This window comes from Zalophus californianus, chromosome 1, assembly GCF_009762305.2.
Source record: "Zalophus californianus isolate mZalCal1 chromosome 1, mZalCal1.pri.v2, whole genome shotgun sequence".
NCBI lineage: Eukaryota > Metazoa > Chordata > Mammalia > Carnivora > Otariidae > Zalophus > Zalophus californianus.
In genome coordinates, this window is record NC_045595.1 from 38,016,760 (window position 1) to 38,033,662 (window position 16,903).

Genomic DNA, 16,903 nt, shown 5'->3' on the forward strand with positions numbered 1-16,903 from the left:
TCACTGTTTTCTGTACTGGATGCGGTTATCTAGCATACTTTTGATAGAATATTTTTGTAAAATCATTTGTTCTAATCTAAGCATTTATCATTATATGCAAAAAGATTTCTTGATGAGAATATTATAGACGGTGCATGTTTTTGACATTAGCATTTTATTTGGATGACTAATCTTGCAGATGTGAAATTTTAATGAATTATTCATGAAATTGCTTTCCTCTGAAATTTTAGTTTGCTCTTAATGCTACTTATTAAACATTTTGTTTTTTTTTTTCCTGTATAAAATTTGATGAAGAGAAATAAGGGTGTGCTTCCTCGGGAGAAAAGGTAGCCTCTATGTTTTCAGTGTTTTCCAGTTCCCTAAGTGGAGACTTAGCACTTGAAATCCCGAGGAAGAGAGCTTCAGCCCTCTGTGATGATGGAAGCTTTTAGTTAAGATTGATTTTAATTCTGTGTTGGAAGCAGCTGGTGATACACCGAAGGCATATGCCTAACATACAAGATCAGCAGGTCAGAAGGGGGAAAGAAACTTAGGCTGTCGCGACTTTTTACTACCAGTGTGAACAACCAGCATTTTTATTGCATTTGAGAATGCTATCATGTCAGTAATGAGTACTGACTACACAACATTTTTTTTTTTTATTGTCTGTATCCACAGACATGGAATGATGGAATTACAGTTGATGTCAAGGAATGAGTTTCTTTTATGCCTTATCAAAACAAAACGAAACTGAAAAAATTCTCGTTCCTGGCAGCACATATCCACGAAGCACCGTGCGCACACTCAGACTGGACCATCTTCCTCGAGGCTTCTGGGTAGCAGAGATCGTGCGAACCACACTGGGCCCATAAAATGCCTTTAGAATAGTTAAGTCTCATTCTCAGGATAAAAAAGCGAAGCCGACATTCAAAAACATCCAAAATACCAAGAGGGACTACCATGAACCAAAAGGTACCCCAAAGATTCAAAATCCTTTATGAGCATGTTCTTCTTTTACCCTTGGAGACGGAGCTCAACTGGAATGTGGAAAGGAGAGGAAATATTTTTTTTTAACTTTTTTTCTTTCATGATAAAATAGCTAGTGATTTACATCCATCAGATTTGGGGTGCAGAATCCAAGGTATTCTTGACTAGGTGTGACGGAATGCTGGGAATAGTGTTTGAGCTGTCCCAAGGGCGTGAGGCTGGCGGTCCCTCTGCACGTACAGTAGCCTTGATGCTTCATCTCACGGCTGGTTCACTGCGGGCAGCGTCACTCTCTTCCAAGGACAGCCTCTAGGGACAAGGAGGATGGATTCTCATCCCTGACAGTGCATCTGCCTGATACAAGGGACCGTCTCCCTAAGGTACGCTTTTCTTTGAAGAAAAAAAAAAAGGTAACAAATTGTCTTTACATCTTGGCACCTTGTAAAGTTTTCTTTTTTTTTATACAAAAAGTTCAATAGCTTTGACAACTCCCCATTATTAATCACTACTTCACTGATAAACTTTGAAAGTGTGACCCTGGCATTTCATCATGCAAAATATTTACTGCAGCAGGAGAAAAACATTTTTTTAAAACAGCATTTTTTTTCTCTTTTCAAATGTATGAACTGGTTTAAGATAGCCAGGAGGGCAGTGGTAGGATAAACACAAGGGATAGGAATGTATCAAAAAACAGATTCACACACACGCGTGCGCGCGCACACACACACACACACACACACACAAATCTGTACAAGATGCTCTGATCAATGAAAACAGAAAAAAAAAATCTGTCAACTATGTTACAATTTAAAAGCCAAAGGTGGGGGGGGGGGGGGAAGGTTAGGGAATTTCTCCCTCCCACATGTCAGGAAATGTCATCCAATATTCTTAAAGCAAGGATAACTAAATAAAATACATGTGCAGCATATTCTGCAATCCCATTACATACAGTAGTTTTTTTCCAAAGCTATTTTTTTTTTAGTATCGTTAATATAAAGCAGTTGCACAAAAAGCAAAGGTGTTTTGACAAACAGGTGTATGCATTTATTCCTTTTTAGGAACAATATCTAAAAAAAGAACCACCCTCCGCCCTCCCCCAAAAAAGACAAAGATTCACACAGACACATAGGAATATATGTACAACATAATAAACCCCATCCTCAAGAAGCGACTGGAACACCCCCCCCCAAGGGATACAGAATCAGAATTGTAAAAATCATAGTGAAGTTTGCTTGCTGTAAAGCCTGAGAATTTTTTTTTCAGTTGGTTTTTCTGCAGGGCTGTGATACCTGCAAAGATATGTAAAATCTAATTTTTCTTTTTTTTTTCTTTTTGCTACAGTCTTTAGACTAAGCATGCAAGACATACGACTAAGTGCAACTGAGTGAAATGTATTTTTTTTTAAATTTTCATCATTCCCTAAAGGTTTGAACTGAGGTATGCGTACTAACAGTTTCTCATGCTGTTATCTTTACTCATGTCTAGCTACACATGCTGAGAATGAACTAATCTACCAGATTTTTATCCTCTTTTGAATACCAAACTAACCAGCAACCACTCAGTTTAGAAGCACAGGGCCCCCTTCCCATGACCCTGTCTGGCTACTGCCTGCACATCATGAAGCTGCCTGGAAAAGTTTAAAAAAAAAAAAAAAAAAGAAAAAAAAAGTCTTGAGTGACCACAGACTGCCCTTTATACAGAAAGCAGAGTGAAGCTTCAAAAGAAACTGGCAAAGAAGTTTTTGTACCAAGCTTATGAGTGGATGGGAGTGTTACTTTTTTTTTTTAAATGAAAAATGCTGACCAAAGCCTAATTAGAAAAAAAGGAAGGAAAAAGGAAAATATTTTAAACCAAACAAAAAACCAGAAGATCAATGCCCAGACAGAGCAAAATTGATGCAGTGATCTTAGCACGGTCCTTAAAACCAAAGTGGCATACAATCTTTCTGGAAAACAAAACAAAACATTCTAGAAATGGTACTACGTGATTGAGTTGCATTGTAGAAGCTTTTCTGTTTTCTTTCCATTTTATCTTGACTGTCTCCTTTACTGGTTACTCCCTAATTTGCAGTGGCATCCATTCATGGTTTTGAGCCGGGACTCCTCTCCTTCCCTAGCTCCTGTAACACCTTCAGCAGCCCCGTAACCTCTCTCTATGAGTTTTGGTCTCTGTTGAGGTACAGAAGAAGAAGGAAAAAAAAAAAAAAAACAAAAGTAACAACTTTGGTTCCATTACCTACTTGGTCTTCTAAATTTATTCTATGACGAAGGAGCAGTTCTCTTTCTCAGGTTAGCAATAGCCTAGAACTCATCAATTGCCTCTAAATTCTTTCACCTCCTTTGATCAACAATAAGAGGATATTTGGCTTCATCAGATAAAGCATAAAACAGAGAACATAATTTACCTTTGCGTAATATCTTTGGTAATTTTAGGAAAAAAAATACAAAGAATATAAATTAATTAAGCTCCGAAAGGCTCTCAAGCTAAAAACAAAAGCTACGGTCCTAGATAAATAAATGACAGGAAAGTGGGTGCAGAGTGGAGGCGTTGAGGGGTTCTAAGGACTGAGGTTGTACTGACCGGTGACTGTCGCATTCTGCGTGCCATGTATGTTTCTCCAAACATTCTGGGGCACCGTGCACCCCCCGCCTCCTCGATGTCTTCTGTTAGTTTTGGATACTGGCTTGGTGTGATAATATTGCATAACAAACTGAACTGCAGTACCAAATTCACACGTTTGAAATGAACACTTTAGCATTGCTGAACTCAGGCCTCATTAACTTCCATAACAAATGCAATCTGAAATCTAATTTGCATTCAAACAGATTAATGCCACCAAGCAGGCCTGGACTGATGTTTACATTCAGCGCCGCCACCACTTTCACCAGAGTTGCTCAGGGAAGGCAGCTTTTTGGGTCATTTTGCAAACAAAGCAACCCGAGTCGGTTTTCACCTCAGCGAGCCTGTGGCCCAGGGCAACTTGGTCACCAGAGGAAGAGCCTTCCACGGCCACAATGGGGGTCTAGTAGGAGATCTTAGGGAGTGGGGGGAGCGCTGCCTAGGTTTCCTTGTGCTGGGGCAATGCTTAACCACAATGGTAGCTGCAAAACAGAAAACACCAAAAACCAAAAACCAAAAAACCGAAACCAAACTTGAAACAACCCCCTTCCCGCCTCCAATACTGCTTTGTGGAATGAATTTGCATTGTTCCTAGGGTGTCTCTATTTTTTTTTTTTTTCTGTCATTCATTCTCTTTCTGGCAGGACTTCACGTCTGTGTGAGAGGACCTTCATGTGTAGAGTGCAGCATTTGGGACCTTTTTTGAAAAAGACCAAAACGGAATGTTTTCGGACTTTGGAGAAAACGTGGTTATGTCTGAAGGAAACTGGAATGAGTGACAGAAAACTACGAACGAGAAATGACATTCAGCTTTTGTATAATAAAAACACCTATTAACATTCATCACAAGGTACAGAAAACTTGAAGCCTCCAGGAGGCCGTGGGCCCAAATGGAGGCCTGAGGTCAGAACTTAAAATGGTATAGTAGAAGCAAAAAAAAAAAAAAAAAAATAAAAAAAAATGCAATACATTAAAAAGTTCGGGATAATTACTTTTTAACCCCCTCCCCCCAATACACACACAAAGGCCTTCCCCATCCCAACTGGAAGCAAAACAAAAACAAAAACGAACCAAAAAAAAAAAAAAAAGGAGTAAAGGCAGTGATAATCAACATGCAGTACTGTGCAAATAGGTCGTCCATTGGAATCCTTAAATTCTGGGCAGAGGCTTGGTCTGCAGCTTAGGTGCACATGCTCAGTTGGGTGTCCTCAGTGTCCAACGTTGGCAGGACTGCAGTTCAAAGTCTGCTGCTAAAAGTGAATCAGTTTAGCAAATTTACAACACTGATGTTGACTGTTAAGAGAGGAAAATCCCAAGTACCAAACAAGTCCATCCAATGCACAGAGTACAAATTCCTTTTTTCAACAAAAAGTAGAAAAATCAAAAATACTCCCAAATGGGATTCTTGATGGCACTAAGAGTTAACACGTTTCAGAGTTGTCAAAATGTAGTGAAAATCCTCCAGACTGTACAACAAATGGAGAACAATTTCACTGCTAACTTTTGACGTGTTTTGTTTTGTTTTGTTTTTGTTTTTGTTTTTTTTCCCAATCTTCGTTCTTGGGGTTGGCCCCCGCCCAGACACGTTCACTCCATGTCCTCATTTACTGGTTCGTCTTCGTAATCTCTGTCGTGGTCAAAATCTGGACTGTGGTTGGCTGTTGTCACTAAGGACAGAGGCCCTTCAGCTTCCTCTGGATCGAGCGGTTCTTCTTTGACGTGCACAGGATGCCTGGAAGAGATGAAAACAGGTTCACTTGAGGGCCCCTCCCAACCACGGCAAATTCGGGGCTTTGGGCAACAGAAGCCACACTCTAGGACTGTACTGTCTCCCAGCACAGGCACTAGCCACGTGTGACTCTTTAAAGGAAAACTTCATGCAATTTAAAACGGAGTTTCTCAGTTGCAATGGGGCAGCACAGAGATGACAAATTTCTGTCATAGCAGAAGGTTCCTTTGGGCAGAGCTGCTCTAGGATGATCTCTGGCCCGAAGCAGCCTCTCTTCCCCGGGGGTGTGTCTCACACCGTCCTGTGCACTCAAGTCACCCTGGGGCTCTTGTTAAATAAAGAGCCGCGTGTGACTCAGCAGGTCTGGGGTGGGACCCGAGACTCTGCATCCCTAGCAAGCTCCCAGGCAATGCCTCTGGTCTGAGGAGGACCACACCTTGAGTACCAGGTAACAGGCCCCGCAGTGGCTTCCTGGGGAGAGGTATCCGAGTCTTCAAATCATTACGTGAAATAAGAATCTGTACCACAATGGTGGTTTGTGGGGACCACTGAGTGCGGGAGGCTGGGCTAATCATGGCTTGCTGTGTGTTCTGCTTTGCTAGTTAACATGCAGAACCTATGAAAGAACTCTCCAGAGACCGACCCCAAGCGAGGTTCTATCATTAATCAACTTCAAGCAAACACAGCAAAGAGACACCATGATACATGCTTGAAACTCCAAATTAATGCATATTTTTACAAACTGTCAATAAGGCGAGAAAAGCCCTGCCAGGAAACACAAACGGAAAGGAAAAGGCTCGCCCAACACAACAATATGATAAGGAGGCAGAGCCCCGATCAGAATAATAACGCTGTCAGCTGTAAACAAGGCAAAACAAGAGGGCCGGCTGGTAGCGGCCACCAGGACGCCGCAGCTTGTGACGCGATCTGCCAACTTCCTCATTATGGCCCAGCACACGGTTCACCCGAAGGGGACTGCGGGGGATCACGCGAAACCACTCCGATAACAACTGAGAAATGCTGTTCGTAAATCATATTTACAACTGATCCTTTGCAAATACAAATTACTTTCTGTTGCAAGCCTTTTGATATGGAAAAGAACCATTCAAGTTAAAATGGTCCCATCGCTGGCACAGGCTGCAGAAGGATTTTTTAATTGACGTTATCAAGTATTAGTAATAAGAGGTGGTACTGGGGATGGCTGATTTCCTAAATAATTGATGTATGCAAACCCCCAAAGGCCACTTGAACCATTTAAAAACAAACAGGAGTGCTTTGGACTGCCCTTGATGAGGTGAACCTTCAAAAAACCAACTGACTCCAAAATTAGCACAGCCCAGGGAGTGTCTGGGGGTAGATGTCAGGAGAAAGAGCTTTTAAAAAATTGTGCCCATCTTCCTAAAACTAGTCGCAAAACGGAATGTCTCGAAGTTGTAGTCCAGTGCATCTTCCTGGGTGTGTTCCATCCTTTTTTCAGTTTTTTCATGGCCCTACTTCTCTCTGTTTCTACAGGAAGACCCAGGACTGGCTACGTAATTTGCAGAGCCCCAGTGAAAAGTGAAGACGCAGTTCAAAAATTAGAATTTCAATATGGAAACGGCAGAAGCACTGAAACTTCTAACCATGCCTCTGAAGCCAGCCCTGTAGGATCCCCTATATTCTTTTGGGAATAATTAAGTGTACTGATGATTATGCCTTTAAAAAAAAAAATCACCCAGAAGCCCAAAATTAAGGTAGGTTTTTTTGTTTTTGCCTATCCTCTCCTGTGTGGCATCATATTTTTACATATTGTATACATAACAAATATGATTAGTCAGCTTTTTCAGTTGTAATTTTTATGGGTATATGAGATGTGTGGACTCTGCAGTCCTTTAATACTGGGCATTTTGTGATTGCCTTTTTTTTCCTTGTTTTGCTCTTTGAATAATACAGCCACCACTTTTATCCATTAATCTTCCTATTTCTGTTAATTTACCTCCTCAGGATAAATTTCTAAGAATGAAATTCTGGGAGCAAAGGCCAAAAACATCTTTATGGTTCTCAAGATTTATTATAGTATTAATTTCCAAAGGGGTGATATCAATTTAGACTCAACTTCATCAGCCCCAAGCGTTACATTTTAAAAAATATTTTGTTGCTTAACAGGTATACAGTAAGCTCTGGTTACCTTAAATTGTTCTTGGATTACTGACAGCGGTGAACATTTCTTCCTGTTTGAATCTCATATTTTCACTACTGAGCAGTCCTACTTCATAAATTACCTCCCCCCTTCTCTGATCACATTTGGCTAGAAATGTATCTATGTGTTACTTAGCCCTGTATTGACGTTCAAATGTGGTTTCCCTGATCAACATTTTCCTACTTTCACTTCTTTAAACAATCAGAATTATTAATCTTTTCAGGTTTATAAACCTGAATTTTTTTCTTTAAATTTTTTATTGTTCTGTTAATCACCATACATTACATCATTAGTTTTTGATGTGGCGTTCCATGTATAAACCTGAATTTGATGACATGAGATGATATAAGGCTACAGGGGGTCAGAGGATGGAGAAGAAATGGAACATTCTTAATGAAGTTCTTGCTTTATAATTTTCCACTCTTGACAAATGTTTTGCTAGGCACTTCACGTTAGAGAAGGTTTTGTTTTCCCTGGAAAGTTGCAGCTACACTTAAGATTATTTACCATCCCCAAGACACAGGTTAGGACCCTATCATGCATGCTGGCTCACCCCAATGCCTAATGCAGAGTGGGTCCCCAACAAATACTAAGTGACAAGATCTGTGTGACAACCTGACAACACAACTGAGTTAGACATTAAGGCTTCTTAAAACTCCAGAGAAATGAAATCCAGCTTCACAACATTTCTTGATACCAGCAGATCCCCCTGAGTGTGGCAAATGCAGTCATACAGGCCTGCGGTGCTTCAGAGAATAAAAGAGAATGGATTTCCAAGCAAGATACATTTCAGGTAAGATGCAAACTATTTAAGATACGATGCTTCACACACATTCGTGTGTCTCCTAGAAATCGGAACTGCACGATGCACCATCCTGCACGTTGTCCCCTGCCCCACCTTTCCCCCCAACTCCTACTTCCCTAATGGTTCCCAATGAATAACTGTGCAAAAGCACACATTTCCCTCCTTACATCTGAGTAATTCCTTTGTTTAGCCACTCTGGGAACACGAGAGTTTTTAACTAAAGCTGACTGGTGTTTAGGGGCATTGTGTTTGGAGGGTGTGTGCACAGCATGGAGTATTTTGCTTTGTAGCTCCGTTAGCTCCTATCAGGATAAAAGTATAATGCCCCAAAGCCATAATTACGTGGCTACTTTCTAGTGTTTCCAAAGAGAAACAAAATGTGGTAGGAGTGAGGCAGCACGGAAAGGGTGAGGAGCTCTTGTTTCAATGCTAGATAGTGGCTGGGCTGCCGTACTAACAAGGTTCTCGAAGCCATGCCATAAACTTTACGGCTTGATTTATTCCAATAGACTAGAACAGTTAAGAAACAATTTGCATCATAGCAGGGTAATGCATATTGCCCAAGAAGGAAAACTATGTCATTACAGAATTCACTTAATGGAAATACAGGGTCAAAAAGAGTAACAGTCTGTGACACTGAGAGCGGGCACAGGGACTACGCTGTTGACATATAATTATATTTAGCAAACAGTGTAAAGCGGGGAGATCTGAACAACAGTGTGCATTTTGACATCTTTACGTCGGGTTTCCTTAACAAAACCAAAACAAACCCAAACAAAACACAACCGAAACCTTCATTTTGTTAAAAATTATGCTGACTGCTTGCGAAATGTGGTTTCTGGTAATACTGGGGGTTAATTCAAAGTTGTTAAACAAATTAACTTTGTGGTGGCTTTATCTTGTACAGCAAAATTACCGTCATTCTTAACTGTTGCCTGAGGTTTTTATCCAAATATCTTTCTCTTTTCAGTAATTCTTTGCACTAAATAGTAGGAATAGATATCAGCTAACCCTTGGAGTTCATAAAGATGATGAGAAATAGTCTCTCTTCCATTCAATAACTTCAGAAATACTTGCTCTAATGAGCATTTCTTGAAGGACCTTATATACCAATTTATATTTGCTCTGAACTTCTTTAATAACTGATTAAACACTCCTGTCATGACAATGATTTAAAAATGAACACGAATGTGACTACAGTCAAGTCAGAAACACCAGCCTGCTTTAGAAAGGATGATACATAGCAGATTCAGTGTCAAAGACAAACACGTTCTTAAAATGTTGTGTGGTAAATGCTAAGAGACTGTTCACATAAATTAAAAATGATTATTTCCATTATTAAGATCCTTTTCAAAACACTCTGGGCAAGAAACTCAAATGGTAAATAATCAAATTTCAGATTGCCCCCAACCCACTCATTACCCTGACCGACAGCATTTTTCTTTTCCTTGTCCTTTGACGCCAATTCTTTCTGGTCCTCGTGGCTACAGGTCATATTTTCCATTCCCATCACTCAAATTATCTTAAGGTGCTAGTCAAGTAATTCAGGAGTGTGTAGACAAGTGGCCTATTCTAGGAACGGCCAGTGCTGCAAACATTGGGTTGGTTTCTTCCTTAAATTGGGCAACGGTGGAGCAGATACTTGCTCCAAGGGAGAGACTGTCCCTCTAGAGCAACCCCCACAAATCCAAGCATCTGGAAAAATGTGGCTTCTTTTCTCTTTTAAGCTTTCCCTGGCAGAGAGGGAGTTGCCCCAGTTGGGGCTCTTCTGCCGCCACGCACTGCCCCCACCCCCCCACACACACAGTGGGGAGGGAGGGTATGCGCCGCCTAGGCATCACACCTCTCCTGTCGTTGGGCCAGTCCTAGTGCCATTCACATTCAGCAGGGACAACCATTGCCCATCACTTCATTCAGTTATATGGTGCTCATTATACTGCCGTCTGCTGCTATAATGCTCCTATTAATTTTCCTTTTGATATTTTAAGAGCAATCTATAAATCATGCCGCCTTTCATTTGTGCCATCATTAATGCCTGGTCATAATGCTTCAGCATTGTGTTTGCGGTTCAGACTATCACACAGCCAAGTAAACAAGCCTTCTTTTTCCCCCTGCTAGGTTCGGCGTGCCCGCAAGTTGAACAAACTGACAGAGATGCATGCCGATTTTAGGAGGAAAAGGTAATGTGGCTTAAATAATGGCCTGAGATGCCAAGCAGAGGGAAAAAAAGCAAATGAGTCACCCGTTTTATTGCTGTGTGCACTTGTAGGGCTGCATGAAGCCGATTGCTTTTATGGGAAAGTTAGTAAATGGTCCTTTTACGTGCTAACTGAGCTAAACATTTCCAGAAGCACAAACTTTTACCAAGGTTCTAGGAAAGCAGAAATGACAGAAAAGGTATGAAGAGCAGCTCGAGAAGGGCTTGTGTGCACACCGAAGCGGGAGACTGGGACCTGCACGCAGAGACCTTCTGGGTGGACAGTACTCACACGGCTTGCATAGGGGATCTGCCCGGACTGCTGTCACTCTCGTTGCTGTTGGTATGTTCCATTGCCCCGTTCAGCTCTTCCCGTATTGCGCTGGCTAAGTTGCCCAGAGTGGGATTTCCCATGGAAGCGGTAGTGTATAGAGGTATACTATTCTCAGCCATTGAAGCCTGTTAGCAACGAAGAGAAAATATATGAGGATGTAGGGTAAGCACAGACAGGGAAGCCGTTAATTACGGGTGTAGTCAACGATCTTCTGCTTAGGTTCTTAGTAGGGCTGGCCAATACAAGTTCCTAACAGGGGGAGAAGGATTTTGCTTTAAAAGGCAGACTTGCGACACATGTCCCACGCTTGGTTTCCAAGAGCTAGCTGGGACCAAAGCGCTGGTGGGGAGGGAGGACTCAATTTAGCCCTGCTGGGTAGAGTCACGTGGTTTAGACAGGGCTATCTAAAATGAGCTTTCTGTCTGATGCCTTCTTTCAGGAGGAACTGAATATTTCCAGATCACAGGGAAATATAATGGAATTTTCATTTCTTTATCCACTTTGATGACTCCAGTATTGGATATTAAAGATTTGATCCAATTATTCTGGCCTCACAGCTCAAACTTATGAGAACTTCCATAAACATTTACCTCTTAGATCCTATAGAAAAGGAAGAGATTATAGAATTGGAGTCCATTTTTATCTGCCACCATCGTTTCGGTTTTAATGATTTCTGAGTCTGTTTAGTGCAGTTTGTGTGATGTTACCCCACAGTTATCTCAATCTTTCAGACTCAGACCGGTCAACCTGGAATTTTAGGACTGAAGGAAAAAAAAAAATCTGTCACTCTACATGAGTGTCAGCCCAAAAGTGTGGAAATGGAGAAGAGAGGAAATCCTGAAGTCTGTGGTGGGATACTGTTCACTTCCCATCCTCCTGTGTTTGAATAAAATGACCACCCAGTCTCAAATGCAGACAGTCATTAAATACAGCTTTGGACTAAAGTATCCATATTGTTTCATTGGGTAGAGATTATTGACCCAGTAACTTTTCATTTTATTGACGAGGATAGACTTAAAAACTGGCAGTGTAGTTAGACCAAGATTTATCAAAACTGTCCTCTTGCAGACTACAGTATGCCTGGTTTTCCATCCTAATGAGGAGAAAGTACAATCACAAGACAATCTGGCTTGGTGACTTCAATTGGCCAGTCACACAAAAGTCCAAAGTATTCTAGAAATCCTGGCTCTAGAGAGAAAGAAAGAGCCAAAAATGAAGACAGAGCGGGCTGCAGGGAATGTGCCTATTACGACAACTGCAGCCTCACTCACTGTACAAACTCCAAAGCCAGGAACGCCTTCTTAGATACAAGCCCCTGTGACGGGTCTTTACTTAACACAGCATCGGCCAATGGACGATTTCAAAGCCAGGCTCTGTGCATGCCCACAGATTTCCCTTCTCTCCACTTCTGGATTTATATAACTGCCTGCTTTTAAAAAGTGGGGGGAAAAATCCTGTTTTTATTTCCAAATGTGGTGAACTCATTTTGATGAACAGTAAATCTGAACATTCCTTCGCTCTCCTACAGTTTGTTAAATAATTTGCATCAAGTACTTTTTTTTTTAACAGATCACTTATAATTGCAATAAAGCATTTTTTCTTTTTTTGGCAGAGCAAAAAGCAAGAATGGTTGCCAGATTATTTTTAAAATTTTTTTTTTTTTTTTGCAAACTGCAGCTGGACAAGCATCCTAACGGCCTTCATTTGCGACAACTCAGTGGTCATGCCTCTCCCAGTCATGGAAGTTCTGCTCTCATGTCACCATGACACAGAACGCGGCCCAAGTGAGGCTATCTCTACAGCATGGTTTTTTGTTTTTGTTTGTTTGTTTGTTTGTTTTTTAAGCAGCTCCTCCAGTCAACAATGGAGAGGCAAAGACAAAACTGAAATGTTCGTAAGAAGGTGTTCTTTGGTATAAGATGGTCACCCTTAGGGACAGAGCAACCTTCTTAGGATGATGTGTTCTTCTTGGCTCTTGAAGTGTTCTAGGTGGAGGTCGTTAAAACATGGGCTGATGCCCCATAGCCACGGTGGTGAAAGGCATCCAAAAGGCAAGCACTTCTGTTGATCCCTTGGTGGTGAGACCAGAAAGAGGAAAACCAGCCTTGTCCCTTTAAGAAAATGACCAAGTGGGAGGATGGTGCCTGGTAGGCCACAGAGCCTCTTGCACCTTCTTTGTTGAGTGATCAAAGCAACCCACCCAAGGCTAGAAACATTAACAAAGTGGTTTTTTTTGTTTTTGTCGTTGATGTCTACGGAGGAGCAGGTGGGGTATGATTTTTAAAATGGACTTCATTATATAAATGGTCCTGTGTACAGTATGTGGTTTCGTATCAAACTGGCACCTCTGCCCAAAAAACAAAACACCCCCCCCCCAAAAAAAAACTGAAAAACTAAGGTGCCTCAGTCCATAAGTACCGCTGCTCCTGGAACACGAACCATGCTAAGATCCTCGGGGGAAAGGCAGTCTATAAATAAGAAGCTTTACGGTTACCCTTAGTTACTTCACTTTTTCTGAGCATAATGCAATCTGTCTCACGTCCAATGTTTTATTTCTGTAGTGGATTCTGCTGTCCTATTTTATATATTGTATATCATGCATTATGTTGCTCTAGTAATCTTTTTAAGATGTTGTTCCACTATTATTTTTACTTGTCTTGAAAAATGGAAATGGGCAATAATGGGAAGGAAAGCCTGCTGGTAGAATCCTGATTTAATGTGCACAGCAGAGAAAGTTACATGAGACTGTCTACTGACCGTGGATCCAAAGTCCTCGACGAGAGGAAAAAGATCCATTCCTCCAATCATGAATTTATATCAATTTATTCACCTCACCTCATTATGCACATCAAGTGTTCTTGGAAAACTACAGGATCGTTTTGGGCTACCCCTGGAAATGAGAAGGGGGAGGGAGGATGCCAAAAACAAATGTTTTCCAGAAGAAACATGCACAGTTTTGTCATGATAAGGCATACTAATTTAAATCAGTCACATAGTTAAGAGAATCCAGAGGATCACTGCTTTTTTTTCCCTTTCTGCCTCATGAATGTAAAATGTGCTCGTAATCTTAATACTCTTCCAGATAGAGCAGCCTTTAAATTCACACTTCACAAGACTCCAGGGAAAATAAGTTACTAATGAATGGTATTTACAGTGGCGGCATCTAAGCGTGCTCTCATTTGCTTTTCTAAAGTTACTGTGTAAACTACAAGTAATTATCAGAAACTCAGAAAGTAGTTCCTCCTATTAAAGTTGGTACAGGCTAAAAATAAATAAATATAATTACTGAAAAGCTAAGTTCAGTGCATTTGCCTCTGCACGGAAACTGTGTTAAAGGTGTATCATCTATTGTTGGGAGCTGTGAGGCTGTGCTGACTGATCTGGGAAACCGTGTAGGGGGCAGGTTAGGTGCTCAATAAATATTTGTTCTAGGAGTAGTGAGAACCACGTGCCCGTCCTGATCTCCTGCCTCTTCACCCACTCTGTTCCCATAATGTCAAGTAGCTCAACCATTTTTCATTCTCTTCCTCTGACCCCTTATGGAGCCTTATAAAGACGCTCCTGTTCGTTTGTGTTACGGCCCTTTGGAGGGGCACAAGACATTGTACTATCTAAGTACCCATTTTGGGGCGATAAAGCCCCCAGCAAGAACCCACGCTGGAAAGGTCTGGGATGGCCTGGGATTATATGCATCCAATCTATGTACAGAGTATGTCTTTTTCAAGGTAGCAAGATTCCCTTGGCCTGTCTTCTAGAACAATCTAGGCAGGGGCAAACTCAAACTGGGACCACTGAGAAATGGGATAAATAAAAGGCTCGGCTGGCTGCCCTGTAACTCGTATCTGGCTGGTAAACTCACTCCTGCTCAAAACTAGTGTCTTCATCCCCCAGTAATGCTGGTTATGTAATGAGTGCTTGGTTTGTCAGTAGGAAACAAACATTCTGTATGCTTCTTATGTAATCTTGAGCAATCTGCTGGAAACCTAAAGAGTGTTCTTCAACACCCCTCTAGTTTAAACAAAAACAGTTTACTTTTACCAAGTGAACCAAACCTGGATCTCTGCCGCGCCCCCGCCCCGCCCCGGCCAAGGACTGAAGATGCTAAAACAGACTTTAGAAGAAGAAATAAAAAGCTCTGCTTTCTCTTTAAACCCGTGAACAATAGAAGGTCATGTGATACAGTGGCCTATCATCCAGCACATTAATAGCTGTGCTAGAGTAATTACACTTGTGGTATTTTTGCCTCAAGTGAAATTCTGAAATAAGAGGATGGAAATTATGATACTGCTGATAAATATTAATAAGTGAACTTTTAATTTTTTTGCCACAATATTCAAAATGCTAAGCATCCCACTAATGCTGAAGCAGCCCGATGTGTTTGCCTCCAGGGAGTACGATGCTTTGTGCACTTAAGAAAAAAGTTTAACGGAATTAAAATTTAATATCTAATTAGAGCGAGGCTAATATATTTTGAAATGAGAGGGGGAGACATGTGCCTCCACTGCATATTCGGGACGACCATTAATCTTACCTGTAAAGCTGCATTGAGGGGTGTACAATAGGCGTGGCTGCTCTGCATGTTTTTAATAAGGGAAGGGTTACTGCATAAGAAAAAGATAAAAACTCAAAGTTAAACGCAATCAGCCCCTGAGTTCCGAGCCAAGTTTTATCTTAAGCTTGCTGGTCTCCCTTCCAAATCAGAAATGTCCCCCATTAACAAAACCAAAGGAAAGTTAGGTTTTCTCCACAGCCCCTGGCTTTCCGGGGCTGGTCTGTGTGGATACCCCGGGGCAGGACTTTGCTCTTCAAGGAAACTGGGTGTAAAATTCGGGCTTCAGTTAGACCAGCCCTGGGCACTCCCCTCCAATGATGTATTTTTCTTTTTTTTTTTTTCCCCTCACACAACATCTCAACCTCTCCGCACATTTTTAGTAGCTGCCATGAGCCCAACAGGAAGGCAGAAGCTCTGGGGGGCTGAGGGGCAGTCAAGTCTGTGAGCTGACAGCAGGGTTTCCTGGGAGTTAGCTAGAGAATCATCTCCATGGTATTAACTCCAGAATGACCATAGGAGGTAAAGGCAGGATGGCTCTTAAAGGAGGTCCCCCTCTGAGGCACATTTAGTGCTAAAAGAAGATGGGGAGAAGGGGGTGACACGGAAGGGTTGTTCCCAGGGAAGGCTGGGAGGTTGGGTTGAGATCTTTCTTGCACAGCCAAATCTGGGAGGTTGTAAGAATACTGGATGCTGTGTCCATGAACTAATCCAAGGAAGACTAGATACCATGCGAAAAAAAATCTCTAGGAAGGAGAGGCTTCCAAGTAGGGAAGTCACCCAGATTGATCATTGGCCTTTAAAGGAAGTGTATGTGCTGTTACGGATTTCTCTCTCCTCATTCATTCCACTTACATTATTCTTATAACTGAGTGGGCAAATACCAAGAAATGTACCCCGTTAAATACACATTTTAACTCTCCATAAAAGTTGCCTTTTTCCTTGGGAGGAATTACTTTCAAGCCAAGGTATTTACTCTTAAAGGGTCCCCGTAAGCTGCTGAATCAAAATACGACCAATATGTGCATTAAAGACGTCAAAAAAGCATTATTCAAGGCACTGGTGTTCCAAAGAGAAACAAGAGAAATACATGTACGAATCACACAATTTAGTTCCATTGCAGAAAAGCCGTGGCACTGCTACTTGGTGAAATGCAAAACTACATGGGATGAGTCAACCATGCAAAGCCAAAGCAACAGCAGAAAAAACAAAACAAAAGCAAGTAAAGGCTCTTACTGTGTGACAAGCTCGTCAAAGTTTTCATCGGGGCAGTATTTGCGAGGACGGCCTCGTTGAATATGGCGGCCACGTTTAAACTCTTCATCATCAACTGTCCAAAAGGACCCAAACTCATCCTCTACTCTGATAAAGCACTTATGCAGTGAGAGGTTGGTGCGAATGGCACCCTGGGATAGGAGCAGCGGCAAAGGAGATGGAGTGGCAACAAAAGGAGACGGGGTTGGGGGGGCAGAACAGACATCCAATACAGGGAACAGGAAAAAGAAAATAAAATGCAATAAGCATA

At 41.6% G+C, this 16,903-nt stretch overlaps 1 protein-coding gene across 9 annotated transcripts in view; it reads right to left on the reverse strand.

Moving 5' to 3' along the window:
• Positions 1-546: 546 nt before the first annotated feature.
• FOXP1 (forkhead box P1) overlaps positions 547-16,903 on the reverse strand; it is a 574,460-nt gene continuing 558,103 nt past the window's right edge. For 7 of the 9 annotated variants that reach the window (XM_027584345.2, XM_035728162.1, XM_027584350.2 and 4 more), the window contains 3 exons: positions 15,361-15,430; positions 10,788-10,954; positions 5,094-5,317 (listed from right to left, as the gene is read on the reverse strand). In XM_027584345.2, the coding sequence (XP_027440146.1) occupies positions 5,173-5,317; positions 10,788-10,954; positions 15,361-15,430 (382 nt within the window). In that variant the 3' untranslated portion in view covers positions 5,094-5,172. Of the gene's footprint in view, positions 5,318-10,787; positions 10,955-15,360; positions 15,431-16,903 lie in introns of all 9 variants that reach the window. The other 2 variants (XM_027584342.2, XM_027584349.2) reach the window with 2 other exon arrangements.